Source organism: Piliocolobus tephrosceles, chromosome 8 (genome assembly GCF_002776525.5).
Source record: "Piliocolobus tephrosceles isolate RC106 chromosome 8, ASM277652v3, whole genome shotgun sequence".
In the NCBI taxonomy this organism is placed as follows: domain Eukaryota; kingdom Metazoa; phylum Chordata; class Mammalia; order Primates; family Cercopithecidae; genus Piliocolobus; species Piliocolobus tephrosceles.
In genome coordinates, this window is record NC_045441.1 from 145,507,078 (window position 1) to 145,523,580 (window position 16,503).

Genomic DNA, 16,503 nt, shown 5'->3' on the forward strand with positions numbered 1-16,503 from the left:
AGAAGTCAGTTTCAGTGAGGCACCAAAACAGCCTCCTGGGTCCCTCATTAAAGGTGATGTGTGATCAGATGGATGCTGTTTTTTTAAAAAAAGGAAAAATAGCTATAAAATACATTGTGGAGACAACAGGAGAAATCTGAAAATAAGTTCAGTGTTAGACAAAGTTTTTGATAGAAAAAAGGATTAGAGTAGGGGAGAAAAAGGGAGGAATGGACTAGAGACAACCAAGAAGAAACTTTTGTGGGTGACAGATGTGTTCTGTGTCTTGATTGGTGTGACCGGTCCAGACTAATTGTACTGCCCTCTTTAAATGGATAACTAAGCCTTCCCTTCTGCCTGCAGTTCTTCTCATAGTAAGAAGGGAAGCCTTAGTCAAAATGGGAGTTGACTTAGGATCAGAAATATATCATTGTTCTATTTGGGGGATATTGCAGGCATGGAAAGTCTCAAAAGCATCTTTAAGGAGATGATATGCACTGTTAAAGAGATTCGTATCTCAGTTTAATTAAATGCAGCTTATTGGTACAATTCATGGATTATAATACTTACAGTGTTTTGTAATCTTTAATTTTTCGTGTTCATTTCTCCACTGTCCATTTTTCTTGTCTGTGAACTTAGTGCCAGACAAGTTAACGAGAATTCTTTTAAAAACTGTCTGAATGACCGAATGTTAGTTGGATATTTCCCTGTCTATCTGTAAGATGTCCCTTTTTTCAGAGATAATCTTGTACTGGAATAGTTTCTTAACCATTGTCACTGAGAGTAACTTGGGGAAACTAGTGACATTTTGCCATTCAGGCAGTATGTGAATACTTTCTTTCATTTTTACAGGTTGCTGCAAAACTGTAACGATGACAGTTTGAATGTTGCGCTTCCAATGAGAATGCTTGAAGTATTTTCGTCTGAGGATACTTACTTGCCTGTTTTACAAGATGCTAGCTATGTGGTGTCAGTGATTGAACAGATTTTGCACTACATGATTCACAATGGTAAGTGGCAGGCAGGGTGAGAGCTGTGGCTCAGCCTCACGATGGGGAGTAAGCAGAGGCCAGCCTGCTGCTGTGAGCCTGTGCACTCAGTCTCAGCGTCAGAGCGGCACTGCTGTCCCAGACGCCTTGTGCTCCATCCACAGGTGCCTACCAGAGTCCCAGGTTCCAGCATCTGTCCTTGGCTCCACCCACTCTGAAAATTCAGAAACATGCTACTCTCTTTGCCTTTTTCTTTTGCTTGGAAATGAACAAAACTGACGCATACTTTCATCAGTTGTCCCGTCATCCAAGATTTGTGTCTGCAGTGCAGCTTCCGGTCCTTCACCTGAGCAGGAAGGGCTCTTACCGCCTCCTGGTCATTCTGAGTGAATGGGAAAGGTAGTGCCACCAATGTATGAGTTGAACATCACTCCAAGAGCCTTATGAAAAAGTAAATTTTGTTAAATGATTTTTCTTCCAAGAATGATGTCCTCTCACGTTAGTTCAGTAGAAGAGAATAGGATATTTAGTTTGAATTTTCTAACTCAGTGCTAAAGTTTTAATACATTGATAATGCTCCTAAAATGACTACATTGTAGAAGCTATAATGAACTTATGTCTTTGAGACCCTTGAGGACACATTAGTGACACCTTTTGGAGAAAAGGTATGAAATAAACATGATTTTTAAGCTTTTATGAAATGAGCAGTATAAATCCTAAAACAAACTTTCGGTTCCAACATCCTTATAGGTAGAAACGCAAGCACTTCAGGACTCCTGGACTTGAGAAATATTTGTCAGCATTAAAAATGTGTGCGAGACTAGTTGTGAAGGGAGGTCTAGAAAGCTATGGCTACAGATAGAATTATAAGTAGCTGTGCTTTTGTTCATTTGAAGTCATAGTCTAGGTTACATCTAGCAGACTTGAAATGTGGACCACATGGTCCTCTGTTAAAACTACAGAAAGTAAATTCATATTTATTTCAACCCTTCTGCTTGGCATATTACTATTTTTTAGACTCCGTAGTTTGTTGAAAACTTAGGGAAACAGTATTCTGAGTTAATTAAAAGTAAACTGAAAGTTGTGGAATTTGATCTTTTAAAAACTAATAATTGGCCGGGCACGGTGGCTCAAGCTTGTAATCCCAGCACTTTGGGAGGCTGGGACGGGCGGATCACGAGGTCAGGAGATCGAGACCATCCTGGCTAACACGGTGAAACCCCGTCTCTACTAAAAAATACAAAAAACTAGCCGGGTGAGGTGGCGGGCGCCTGTAGTCCCAGCAACTCAGGAGGCTGAGGCAGGAGAATGGCATAAACCCGGGAGGCGGAGCTTGCAGTGAGCTGAGATTCGGCCACAGCACTCCAGCCTGGGTGACAGAGCGAGACTCCGTCTCAAAAAAAAAAAGAAAAAAAAAAAACTAATAATTAAAAGTGATTCATTGTATTAGTTGACATATATACCGTTTCAAGACTGAGCATTCAAGAATTTGTACTTGTTTTCTAAAATTGTAAGGAAGATAGTTAAGAAATATGCATTATTTGAAATGTGTCCCAATAGAAGAAATGCTTTAAAATCTTACACAGAAACTGCTGCTTCTAGCATCTTCTCTGGTACAGCAGTTGTTTTACTTCCTAACAGTCTATAAAATTTTAGCCTTTTTAAATTATAGTATAATTATTTGTATTATTGCACGTTATGTGCCGTGAAGCTTTTTAACCTTTGCGACAGAACCTTTGTCATGTTGTCCGTCTGTTCAGTATGTGCAGTGTTAGTTACGTTACATTGTTAGTTATGTTATATTGTTAGTTACGTTAGTCAGTTTTTTAAAGTCTTGATGTATTTTTTAAAATTCTTTTTTTTTTTTTTTGAGACGGAGTCTCGCTCTGCCGCCCAGGCTGGAGTGCAGTGGCTGGATCTCAGCTCACTGCAAGCTCCGCCTTCCGGGTTCACGCCATTCTCCTGCCTCAGCCTCCTGAGTAGCTGGGACTACAGGCACCTGCCACCTCGCCCGGCTAGTTTTTTGTGTTTTAGTAGAGATGGGGTTTCACCGTGTTAGCCAGGATGGTCTCAATCTCCTGACCTCATGATCCGCCCTTCTCAGTCTCCCAAAGTGCTGGGATTACAGATTTTTATCTTTTTAGTTTCATAGCAAAAGAGCTTTCAAGCTTTCATATTGAGTTTCACTAGTTATCAGTATACACTACGTTTGACGTTTGACGGGGTAGTTACAAAGTGGGTCTAATGATAAAGTACTGAGTATGCGTTGTTTAGTGATCTTCACTCAAATGTGAAGCTGTGTAGGCCTGTTTCAAAAACAGCCCACGCAGATGGATTGTTTTTAATGTGCTGCCAAATATGCTTGTATATGATGAGATACTCAAGAATTGCACTTGAACGTTGTTCTTATTCTATAAAAATGGAGTAAGTGATTCTGAAAGAATATATTATTTGGATCACTCTTGATACCCAGAGTTTATGTTCACTGCCCCCCACCCAGAGTTCCTATCAAAAGCATGGGCTGGAAATTTTAAGAGGTTCTGAAAGTTGTTTCAGTTTACGTATAAGTTGCCTTTAAACTGTTAACTTCTTCAGTTCCCAGATTGTGGTCTCCAAGTACACCATCTCCTCTAAAAGGAGCTTAAGAGTTCCTGGAGAAAAGGCTGATTGCAGGGTGGGACGCAGGACTACCAGTGACCCTGGGGCTCAGGAGCCTCCTAAAGCCCACCCCAGGGCCCCAGGTGGAGCAGCGTGAGGTCGGGACTACAGTGGAATGAAACGTACCAATATGTTCAACTCGATGAGTTCAACATGGTGTTTAAAAAATGCACAAATCAGGGACAAATTATTAAATCACAATATTTGGTCCTTATTCAGTTCCTGATGCAAGCAAACTAGTTAAACAGAATTGCTAACATGAGACAATTGGACACTTGAACACTGACTAGATATTTGTGGTATTAAGGAACTCCTCTTCATTTATTTTAGCTGTGATAATGGTTTTAAAAATAGTCTCTTAATGATACACTAAAATAATTACATCTTAGACTTCCTTCCAAATGAGTGTATACAGGTGAAATGAGCTTGGCTGTAGTTGACAGTTGCTGGTACTTGAGGTTTATATGCCTTTCAGCTGCCTATATATTTATTTAGTTTTCCTTACTAACATGTTAAAGAACTAACTTAAGTTTGGACCTGTAGAGATTGTAAAAAGGATTTAAAAATTGGCAAGTTTTTTCCCTTATTACAAGAAAATATAAAAAATTTTAAATATGTGTTTTTCCTTGTAGGGTATTATAGGTCTCTCTATTTGTTGATTAACAGCAAGCTTCCATCAAGTATTGAATATTCTGATTTATCTCGAGTTCCTATAGCAAAAATTTTGCTAGAGAATGTTCTAAAACCATTGCACTTTATTTACAACTCCTGTCCGGAAGGTGCGAGGTGAGACTGGAATGGATTTCTTGATTTTGTCATTTCACAAGATCTGTATCTGATTGTAACTTTTACATAGGATGTGATTTTCAATATAGACTTAAAAGTCAGATTTTTACTTTATTAGTGTTGGTTTAGTTTATAGGAAAGTGTACTTTTTCTTTCTGGCCTGTAGCCTAATATAAATTTGTGATTCTGATAACATGGCTATTTTCCTGCTTTTCTAAGTAACTCAAAAATTAACGAAAACATGGTAGTTATCTTAATAGAGAAGACATTAAGTTTACTTTAGGTTGATCTAGTTGATATTAAAATGGTTAACTTGGCTAATTTAGAAGAGTAGTTTATCTTTTTAGAAGGATATTTTGAAAGGGTATTTTCATCAGGGTTTGGGTGGACAGTCTAATTTGATTTTATAAAAAGCTTCTATTTTTCTTTTTCAGGCAACAAGTTTTTACAGCCTTCACAGAGGAGTTTCTGGCAGCACCTTTCACAGATCAGATTTTTCATTTCATCATTCCGGCGCTAGCAGATGCACAGACCGTTTTCCCTTATGAGCCCTTTCTGAATGCACTGTTGTTAATAGAGAGTAGATGTTCAAGAAAGAGTGGTGGAGCGCCCTGGCTTTTCTATTTCGTTTTAACTGTTGGCGAAAATTATTTGGGTATGAAATACAAGATCTTTTCTACCTGAACACACAGATGGGTAGCGTTGGCAGATGAGTCAAGAGCAGGCCATGTGGTGGCAGGTGTTGTGGAAAGGTGGGCCTCTCCTGGAAGCGTGTATTTGCTGAAGGGCTGTGGTATGGGCAGCATTCCTGGGGAGACTTTCCAGATACAGTGGAAAAGACTGACATATGTAGATGGCTTATGGGGCCACACAGATTATTTTAATAGAGTTAACGGAGTCAAATGGAAAAGCTCTTCTGTGAGTCAGGCCGTTTCCCTACCTCTGCTAAACTTCCAGTGTGCCTCTTCTAGAATAACATCTTCCTGTAGTATGTTTGAAAACATAAATACATGCATGAATTATTCATGAAAGAAATATAGGAAAACCCGAAAACCAAACTCTTTGTGGGGCGGAGGTGGAGGGGAGACGGAGTCTCGCTCTGTTGCCAGGCTGGAGTGCAGTGGCTCCATCTCAGCTCACTGCAACCTCCACCTCCCGGGTTCAAGTGATTCTCCTGCCTCAGCCTCCTGAATAGCTGGGACTACAGGCGCGCGTCACCACACCCAGCTAATTTTTGTATTTTTAGCAGAGACGGGGTTTCACTATGTTGGCCAGGATGGTCTCAATCTCTTGACCTCATTATCTGCCCACCTCGGCCTTCCAAAGTGCTGGGATTACAGGCTTGAGCCACTGCACCCAGCCCAAACTGTTTTTCTTACTCTCTCACTCAACACTGAAAAATTCTGTGAGCAGAAATGTGGGTGTGTTTTTTTTTCCCACACACCAAGCAGTTCTGCAGTGGACACCAAGTAGGTATTCTACAGTTCAGTTCAATTCTGATGCCGTCCACCCAGAGATAATGTCAAATCGCATCACCTGAGGGCTTAGTCCTGCAAGACTACACCCACTTCAGAGGCCGATTACAAGTAGTAGGTTGTCACCTATACTTGTGACCAACCTGCAAAAATGGGGGCTCCTCAGCCGCTCCTTGGGTTTGGTAATTGACTAGGACAGCTCACAGAACTCGGGAAGCTGAGGTGTGCAGGAATGCCAAGCTTCCTTGCCTTCTCCAGGCATTCCACGCTCTCAACACCTCCCTGTGTTCAGCTCATTGTGTCTTCCTGTTGAGTTTTATCGTGCTGCTTCTCCAGTGTCCCTCCCCACAGACAGCACCTTGGAAGTTGGTGTGTGGGGCTGAACATTCCAACCCTCTGATCACTGTGTTTTTCCGGTGAAAAGCCCCATTCTGAGTCCCCTAGATGGCCTCACCGTAAGTCACTTCAGTGCATAAACTCAAGTATGATCACAAAGGGCTGGCTATGAATAACAAGAGACACCTTTCAGGAAATTCCAAGAGTTGTAGGTGCTTTCTGACATGAACGGGGACAAAATCTAAATATGTTTCCTATTACAACACAGTTAGAATTTTTAAAATAAGATCTGGTCAGAAATGCCTCTCTGCATCTGAGGAAAAATGGCGTCGTTTTCCATTTTAAAAAATAATGTTTAACTAAAATACGTTTTAACTGATTGTTTTACAAAGGGGCCCTCTCTGAGGAAGGGCTGCTGGTGTATTTGCGGGTGCTGCAGACCTTCCTCTCTCAGTTACCAGTCTCTCCTGCCAGCGCGAGCTGTCACGACTCAGCCAGTGACTCCGAGGAGGAGAGTGAAGAAGCCGACAAGCCCTCAAGCCCGGTAAGCCCTGTGCCCTGCATCTGAGGCCTGCGATGCAGGCGGCCCCATGGGATCTTCTAGCTCTCTGTCCACCTATAGTTTCAGTTACACGAGTCAGACCCTCAAGCAGCCTTTACAGAGAAGCCCCTTCAGCCGCCTTGCCGCAGTTTGTGATGATTGGAAACAGTCTCTTCCACCGCTTTCTTAGTATGTTTATGGAAGTGTAAATGGAGACACATAGCTTTGTGTTTGGTTTTTTAGGCAAAATAGGATTATACTGTATGTTAACTTAGTTATTAGGAAATATTTTCTAGAAGTGAAATTGTTGGGTCAAAAAGTTCCTTTTTACCCTATCCTGTGAACACCGGGTAGTGTCTTCCATTAATTCCTGCTAATTTTATAGAGGATAAATGTTGTTTATTTAAAAATTACTTTAAAGTTCTTACCTCTTTTCTTCCTTATTATTGGGTTTACAGTATATTTTCAAGGAATAAAAAACTTTAAAATTATATATACATGCATATATAATTTGTGTTTTACTTAAATAATTTAACTGCCAATGACTTTTTTTGGTCTTAAGCAGTTGAAATGGCTTGAGGTATGGCTATCATAAGTTATTTTTTCATTAAGGAGTTTTATATTGATTACTACTAAGTGTAATCACAAAATATACTTGAGAGGGTCTCGGCTTCCAGGTGAAGTAAATTTTTACTTCCAGGTGAAGTAAATTTTTAAAATATTGTGAAGTGGGTGTGTCAGTGCAGTGCCGCACCTTCCTGGACAAAGAGCTTCACCAGCATCGAATGAAAGAGATCACAGCAATAAGAAAAGGATTGAGAAGTAAGCTCAGGGCTTGATTTTTTTTTTTTTTTTAAATAAAAAAAGATGAAGAAAGGAACAGATAATATTCACTGCCAGAGCTCATGGCTGAGGGGCAGGCTGATTACAAAGGGGTGAAGCCGTTTTTATAGTGGATAGTGGATGCTGGAACTGTTGGATCTGTCCAAACCGTACACCAATAAGTATTCGTTTTTTTTTTTTTTTGTATGGTTATAAAAAGTGGGTTCTGTAGATGTAATGTAGATAAAATTTTTGTTTTTGGAAGAAAGTTATTAAATAGTTACCTTCCGTAGAATTTGTGAAGTTAAACCCTTATTTGTACACAGTGTATTTTGTATTCATGTGAAGATGAGGCTGTGGGCTTTCTCAGCAAGAGAGGGCAGAGTTTTTCCTCGCTGTGGGTGTGCGAACACGGCGAAGGCAGAGCATGAGGACCAGGAAAGAACCTGCAGGCTCTCTTGCTTGTGCTTACACTTCGAACATTTAAGAAGTGGGATCAGTTTCTTGATTTTTAAAATTATTTACAACTGTAGAAAATTTTACTCTACTTTATATTCTTTTTTAAGGGTTTTAAGGTCTGTGTATTATATAGCTTTATACTTTAATTTCCTTTTTTAGTTTATTCTCTTCATTCTTCCTTTGCCTTGGGTATTGTCCACATTTGGGCTGAGAACTAAAGACCCCATTTTGAACCAGGCACTCGTAGGGTTCACTCCAAGTCATTCTTTCTTTGCCAGGTCTCTTACGTGTATGTTTCTGTGTTGCCTTTTCTTTCCCACGGCACTTAATTATATAAAACCTAATGTGATCGTATGAGATTTTTCCAAGGTCAGAGTTCTCCCTTGATAAATTCTTTTGCCTTTAGGTTTCTGTATAATCTGTTCACTTGTAGCTTATGTATAATTTATTTTAAAATTGTACACTACAAAAATAGTAGTGCTAGGATTACTCTCTCATTCTGACATACCTTTTATTAGGCTTTATGTTAAAGATTCATGTTTGACAGATGAATTTACTGCTTTTATCTATAAAGCAATGTTTGGTAAGTTATTATAAATTACATAAATTGTATTCATCCAAGTTTCCAAACAGTACAGTCAGCAATACCCAATGTTATGTGTATATTCACATTCATATATATATTCATATGTACACATATATATGAAAAAAGTATATATCTTTGGTTACTGCCCCAAATGAGTAAATTGCATAGATTGGCTTGGGTTTTGTTCAGCGAATCAAATCTTCTGGAGAGATTAAGATATAAAATAGATTTCTTTTGTATAGCCTTTGATTTTAAAAAGTTCTTTAATAGGCTGGGAGCAGTGGCTCATACCTGTAATCTCAGCACTTTGGAAGGCTGAGGCGGCTGGATCACTTGAGGTTAGGAGTTCAAGACCAGCCTGACCAACATGGTGAAACCCTGTCTCTGCTAAAAATACAAAAATTAGCTGGGTGTGGAGGCAGGCGAGTCCCAGCTACTTGGGAAGCTGAGGTGGGAGAATTGCTTGAATCCGGGAGGTAGAGGTTGCAGTAGCCGAGATTGTGCCATTCAGTCCGGTGTGAGTAACAGAGCAAGACTGTCTCAAAAAAAAGAATTTTTTTTAAATTTAATACTCTCACTTATTTTGCTTAAACGGTGATCTCAAATTAAAATGAAAATGCCATCAGATGATAATAGTTTCACTGTGTCTGCTTGTCTTAGTACAACTTGCTCTAAAAAAAAATAGGAAATGAAGTTTTTTTGAAATGTAAATACTGAAGCTACTGTTATCATGGGTAAAAACCGGTATTCACAGTTTGTTACTGTGTTAGGCAAAATGGATGCTACCGTTGACTGGATCCCTAGAGGATTTCACACCAAGTTTATTGTGATGTGGATAATTTTGAGATGATGCCTATCTTTCTTTGCCTGAAGAAGAATGTGATTTCGTATACGTTTGTAGTGTAGAGGACGTTCCAGTTGAGCACATTTATGGAGACTGGTTGTTCTGGTATGTTCTAGGAGGACGGCAGACTGTCAGTATCGTACATAACAGAGGAATGTCTGAAGAAGCTGGACACAAAGCAGCAGACCAACACCCTGCTCAACCTGGTGTGGAGGGACTCTGCAAGCGAGGAGGTCTTCACCACCATGGCCTCCGTCTGCCACACGCTGATGGTACAGCACCGCATGATGGTGCCCAAAGTCAGGCAAGTATCCGTGGGTGTCTGTGCCAGGGGGCGCCAGCCAGAGAACGTACCTTCCTCCCTGGGAATTGCTCTCCTCTTAAGTTTCATCTGCTCTTTTCTGGTAGAGCTTTGATGTAGGATATTCTGCTGTCCAAGCGTTTCATAAAATATCGTTCGTGCTTTTCTTTTCCAAACCAACAAATACTGAGACCTTTTCCTGGCCTGTGAGGCTCTGAAGTACCCTATGTGTAATATTTTCTGTCGTACCTTACGAATGTGAGTTTATTCGCCCATTTGAAAGGTTGGACTCATACCTGCATTAGTGAACCACTGTGTTACATATCTTTTTAGGCTTTTTTTCGTAGTACTCGTGTTTTGTGAGGTATTTTTTGTTTTGTTTTGTTTTGTTTTTCTTCAGACAGCATCTCACTCTGTTACCCAGAGTGCAGTGGTGTGATAATATCTCACTGCAGCCTTCACTTCCTGGGCTCAAGCGATCCTTTCACCCCAGTCTCCTGAGTAGCTGGGACCATAGGCGTGCATCACCACACCTGGCTAATTTTTTTTATTTTTTGTAGAGACAGGGCCTCACTATGTTTACCAGGCTGTCTCAAACTCCAGGGCTCAAGCAGTCTTTCTGCCTCAGCCTCCCAAAGTGCTGGGATTACAGGCATGAGCCACCACACCCAGCCTTCATAGTACCCTTTTAATTAGATTGTCCTTGACAATTTATCCCTAAAAATAAATTTTTGCTTTTCAGCCTTTGAAATAAACTTTTGGTTCAGACAAAACAAAACATGCAAGTTAAAAATGTGGCCAATTTATGCTTAGAAAATTGTGACAGTAATCTTAAACGGTTTTCTTTCCCTCCATTTTGAGTGATGTTAGTGGTTTCTTGAGAATTTAACAGAAAAATGCTCAATTGGATACAGTGTAAAATATATGTAGTAGTTCTGCTAGGACCCAAGGGACTGATGTTGCACAGGCAAAAGCTGTCAGTGAGTAAGCAGGTCTGACATTAATTCATGTTACCCTACAGAATTCTCTTTGTTACAAAATGCCATCCCATCATATGAAGAGTGATTTCGGTTGGTTAGGAAAGCATTCTTTGAAATGAACTGTAAGTAAGGAACCCATCGGTTGAAATGGCCTTGTAAACACTAATGTAGCCAACTAATGAGGTGCTGTCTTCACTCACTGGTGTTTATTACCATCGGAGGAAGTGGATGTCAGTGAAACTGTGGCTCCTAGATTAGGTCATTAGCTCTTTGCGGGCTAATTGCATGAGAGCAGGATGTGAGATCTGAGGATCGTAGCAGCTGAACCAGGACACTTGCTTTTATTGTAGCAGACAGCCCATTGCTGTGGATAGTAATTGCTGGATTGAAATGCATCACTGCCCTGGTCTGAGGTTTACTAGAGAACTGCTTCCAAAAGGTGTTTAATGGGTGAAGGAACTTTCTGTGTAGGCTTGATTTTATGAGTACAGCACCTATTTCCTCTAAGAAACTACTCTAGGAATTTTATTTATGGCTTAAACATATTAGGTTCTTGTATTTAGAGAGAGCAAATAGGCTTACTTTGACTGTTACAGATTTTAACTGCTTTCAATTTTGATTTTTTTAAAACAGTATTTAAAAGATTAGTATGTTCCCAGGCTCATAACTCATTCTCGAGCCCTCACTGATTAATGTTAGTCCCTTTTATTTTCAGAGTTAGGATTTGCCATTTAATTTCTGTTTAACACTGATTGTCAGGGTGTACAAATGAATGTGGAGACCTTTGTACCCTGACATGGAAAGATTTCCGAGACAGATGCATACATGAAAACAGGGAAGACACAGGACAGTATATAGAAGAACCAGCTTTTCCTGTAAGAAGGATGGAAAAAATAAGAATATATATTCATAAATGCATAAAGAAACTTGGAAGCACATACAAGAAACTCATAAAAGTGAACACTTGTGTCTGAGTATGCCGAGGAAGCTGGGGCTGGAGCAGACGTGCTCTTCTGAGTGCACTATTTTTATATCACTTTGAGTTTTGGATTAGGTGAATGACTTAATATTTTAAAATTGGTTAAGTAATAAAAGAATTGCCAGCTCCTTTTGTGAGAGGAAATTTTAGATATATTATTGGACGTGGAAATTTGGATGTAACGTTTTTAATATCCGCTATTTTAAAATATGAGTAAATATTCACTGGCTGTACTGTAAGGGGGCAAAAAATAAAGGCTCTACTCCAGTGTTAGACAACTAAAATAAGAAAGTAGGCTACCAAAGACAGCCTGTTAGAAAAGTGTTTGACTTTCATCCTGGCATACTTGGGATTTTTAGTGGGTACTGTTTCAGTGTTTCATTGACTGCATTTGTGCCCCTACTTAGATGAAGCCTGCGGTGACCACTCAGCCCCAGGGCATTCCTGGCCTTTGTGTGTATTTGACATTCCTTGTCCTTCCTTTTCCTTACCCTCTTTCACCCGCTTCTTTCATAGACACCATATTCACGTGATTTCTTCTTTACTTGGGCTTCTCAGGTTCTTTTGTGGGTTCTTTTTTCCCCTCTTTTTCACTGTTTCCTAAACTTCTTTCCGTATTCAGTTTTTTAGGGTCATTTGTTTGCGGCAGAATCATGCCTTGTCACCCAGGCTGGAGTGCAATGGTGCGATCTCGACTCACTGCAACCTCCACCTCCAGGGTTCAAGCGATTCTCCTACCTCAGCCTTCCGAATAGCTGGGATTACAGACACCCACCACCACGCCCAGCTAATTTTTGTATTTTTAGTAGAGATGGGGTTTCACCATGTTGGCCAGGCTGGTCTCGAACTCCTGACTTCAGGTGATCGCCCACCTCAGCTTCCTAAAGTGCTGGGATTACAGGCGTGAGCCCCTGCGCCCAGCCTAGTTTTTTAGTTCTTTATTTGGTCCTCTGGGCAATCTCTTTCATACAAGTGGCTTCAGCTACATTCTAGTGACTCTCACATTTGTGTCTTTAGTTTAAGTAACTTTCTGGAGCTCCAGACACAAGTGCACCTGCTTAATAGGAGATGTCCCCAGGGACCTCTCTTCTGTCCCCTCGCAGGGTCTGAAGTTGAGTCTAACATCTCTCCCTCTTAAGAGCCTCCTTTTTCTGTCCCTATTTTGGGGAATAGGCTCGTCATCTACTTGGTTGTCTGTATCTGCAACCTGAAGCTACAGTGTCCTGCATGGTAGCCACCAGTGACGTGTGTTTTAAAGTAAATTAAATAGAAGCACAAGACTCAGATCCTCGGCTACCCAAGCCACATTTCAAGTGCCCAGTAGCCACATGTAGCCAGGGGCTGCCTTATCGGACAGCACAGATTAGAAAACACCCACCCTCACAGAAGGTGCCGGTGGACAGTGCTGCCCAGGGTTTTGGCTTGGTATTCCCACCGTGGTGCTTGAGAGCTGTATTCTCTATGTCGTGATTTGCCAGTCTGACTTGTGGAAAATATAACCTTGATTATTGCATTCTCTTGAGCAGTGTAGACTCCCTTTGCTTTTAGGAAAATAATCACATTCCTTAGATTATTGATTTTTGCAGTATCCCCTTGTTATCAAGCATTTATTTACCTCTCAACTTTATTTCTAGCACAAAATACTTTTTCTCCAACCATAAATGAGGCAAAAAGGCATATATTGCATTTTCTTGATCCCATTGCGCTTTTTTGTGCCTCCATGGTGTTTCATGCCCCTTTCCTTTTACATATGCCAGTCTCTTCCCGTTAATGTCTGGGCTGGCATGTTGTCAGGGGCTTGGCTCTTTTACCCCATTGATCTAAAAGTTTTGAAGTAGAATTTTGAAGACAGTGTTTTAGGGATCAAAGAGGTTAATGTTATAATTTGCCCGCAGTTTCATAGATAAATCATAAAGACACTTCTAGTTTTATTTCAACATATGCTTGATTTTTCCACCAAAAACTAATACAGTAAGGCAGTTTAATTATGTCTTATTAATCATTGTCATTTAGATAAACAGTGGTGTGCCTCGAAGTACAGTGCTGCTTTTCTGTCCGCGCATGTGTGTGTGTGTGTGTGTGTGGTGTTTATTGGTTTTGTCTTTATTTTTGTTTTTGTTTTTTGAGACAAGGTCTCACTTTGTCACCCAGGCTAGAGTGCAGTGGCGTGATCTCGGCTCACTGAAACCTCCGCCTCCCGGGCTCAGGTGATCCTCCTGCCTCAGCACCCTTGAGTAGCTGGGACTATAGGCGTGCCACCACACCTGGCTAATTTTTTGTAATTTTTGTAGAAATGGAGTTTTGCCGTGTTGCCTAGGCTGGTCTCGAACACCTCGACCCAAGTGATCTGCGTGTCTCAGCCCTCAGCCTCGCAGAGTGCTGCGATTGCAGGTTGGAGTCACTGCTTCCGGCCCCCCATGTGCTTTCTAACCAGTTCTTTGCCATGTGTTTTCCAAGAACTGTGGTGTGTGTGGTGGTGATGAATGCTCTTTATCTCTGAGAGATTTATAACTTCTTATCTCATACTTCAATCGTTGGGGATAAAATGATTACACAGATGACTTCAGTGCAGAAGAATACAGATTTGTTTTTCATTGTATATGTATAATTAAATATGTATATACATATATATGTATTTGTAAACAAGTTTTTATAATATTTTAGAAAAAATATTAAGGATGTACCTGGAGAGAGAAATAAATTTTGCCTATAATTTCATAGTTGCTTTTATTATCAGTGATATTTTCATTATAATCAATAAAATTAATAAGCTATTGATGATTCATGTTAAAAATTTGTATTCTCTTTCATGAAGTTCAAATAACATTGATGAGCTTTTAAACATTTCAACACATAGTGATCTTAACATTAAATCTATTGTGAAATCCTATATAGATTATAAACTAATTTCCATTAGCTATTGTTAGACACATCAAATAAATAAAATAGACTTACCTTCATCAACTTTAGCAGTATAATTCATAGTTCTGAATCTTCTAATAATTTTCAGAACATTTGTGAATGATAGTTGTTTCACAGGAAATATGAGTCAACTTGAAAGAAGCATATTCCACCAAAGCCATTCTAAATCCCTACCACGTTTTTGAAGTTTTCTTTTACACTCGTTAAGAAACAGAAAGAGAAGGAGCTTCCGTTTCCATCTGCCATCTGCGGTGGAGCCGCCACCAAAACGCAGATTTTCATAAAATCCTTACGGGGAAGACCATCACCCTCGAGGTCGAACCCGTGGATACGGTAGAAAATGTAAAGGCCAAGATCCAGGATAAGCAAGGAATTCCTCCTGATGAGCAGAGACTGATCTTTGCTGGCAAGCAACTGGAAGATGGACGCACTGTCTGACTGCAGCATTCAAAAGGAGCCCACTCTTCCCACTCTTCATCTTGTGTTGAGACTTCCTGGTGGTGCTAAGAAAAGGAAGGAGTCTTACCCCACTCCCAAGAGGAAGAAGCACAAGAGAAAGAAGGTGAAGCTGGCTGTCCTGAAGTATTAGAAGGTGGATGAGAATGGCAAAATGAGCTGTCTTAGTCGAGAGTGCCCATCTGATGAGTGTGGTGCTAGGGTGTTTATGGCAGGTCACTTTGACGGACATTATTGTGGCAAATGTTGTCTGACTACTGCTTCAACAAACCAGAAGACAAGTAACTGTGTGGAGTTAATAAAAGACATAAACTTAAAAAAAAAAAAAGGAGAGAGAAGGGATTTTCAAAGAAGACATTTGAGGTAATGAATGCCACTTTCCCCCATTTTAAACTGTCGCACAAGGGAAAGTATATTTTTTGAATCTGTAAATCTTTTAATTAAAATTAATTACCAGTAAAAAGGGGACTGTTTAAATTGGTTGTGGTTTTAGTACTGGAATGTTAACACATCTGACTGTCTAAAGCTTATCTTCTATTCTTAGCTACTAGTTTGTGAAGAACAATTTTTTAGCGACTTGTCTCCATAAGAAATATACCTTAAAATTTTTATTAGTAAGGACATTTGGAATTTATTTTTATTTATTTATTTATTATTATTATTATTTTTTGAGATGGAGTCTTGCTCTGTCGCCCAGGCTGGAGTGCAGTGGTCAAATCTCAGCTCACCGCAAGCTCTGCCTCCCGGGTTCATGCCATTCTCCTGCCTCAGCCTCCCGAGTAGCTGGGACTACAGGCACCCGCCACCTCGCCCAGCTAGTTTTTTGTATTTTTTAGTAGAGACGGGGTTTCACCATGTTAGCCAGGATGTTCTCAATCTCCTGACCTCGTGATCCGCCCGTCTCGGCCTCCCAAAGTGCTGGGATTACAGGCTTGAGCCACGGCGCCTGGCCTGGAATTTATTTTTAATCTTGCATTATCTGATGCAAATTATTATTTGTCTGTTTTATTGCTTTTTATGGCATTAGAAGTATCCAGTAATACTTTTTTTTAAAGAAAAATTTCAGCAGAAAAACACAAATTATTGTGTTTGTCGTTGTGTGCTGTAAGAGTTAGATCATTGGGTGCCTCAGTGTTTCTTTTACCTGTGGCACCTGGACTTAGCCGGGAATTCTCAGAGGATGCCGTGCTGTGGTGGCCTTGACTCCTTGTGTAGGAGCCAGTGTCTTCCATTGTGTTCTCCTTCATAACTCAAGAGAGTCCCCATGGAAAACTGGCCTGAATTTATGACCCGGCTTACTGATTAACTCATGGGATTGTTACAGCTAAATAAAGCTTAATGAGTAATTTTTAATCCATCCCACTATGTGAGAGAGTATCACTTCTTTACA

General features: G+C 40.2%; 1 protein-coding gene and 1 pseudogene across 2 annotated transcripts in view; both read left to right on the top strand.

Moving 5' to 3' along the window:
* UBE3C (ubiquitin protein ligase E3C) overlaps positions 1–16,503 on the top strand; it is a 139,620-nt gene that overhangs the window by 41,011 nt on the left and 82,106 nt on the right. For both annotated transcript variants that reach the window (XM_023225329.3, XM_023225330.3), the window contains exons 6-10: positions 832–989; positions 4,259–4,412; positions 4,847–5,067; positions 6,616–6,767; positions 9,592–9,779. In XM_023225329.3, coding sequence (XP_023081097.1) covers positions 832–989; positions 4,259–4,412; positions 4,847–5,067; positions 6,616–6,767; positions 9,592–9,779 — 873 coding nt within the window. The remainder of the gene's footprint in view (positions 1–831; positions 990–4,258; positions 4,413–4,846; positions 5,068–6,615; positions 6,768–9,591; positions 9,780–16,503) is intronic.
* Positions 10,816–15,729, top strand: LOC111551445 (annotated as a pseudogene).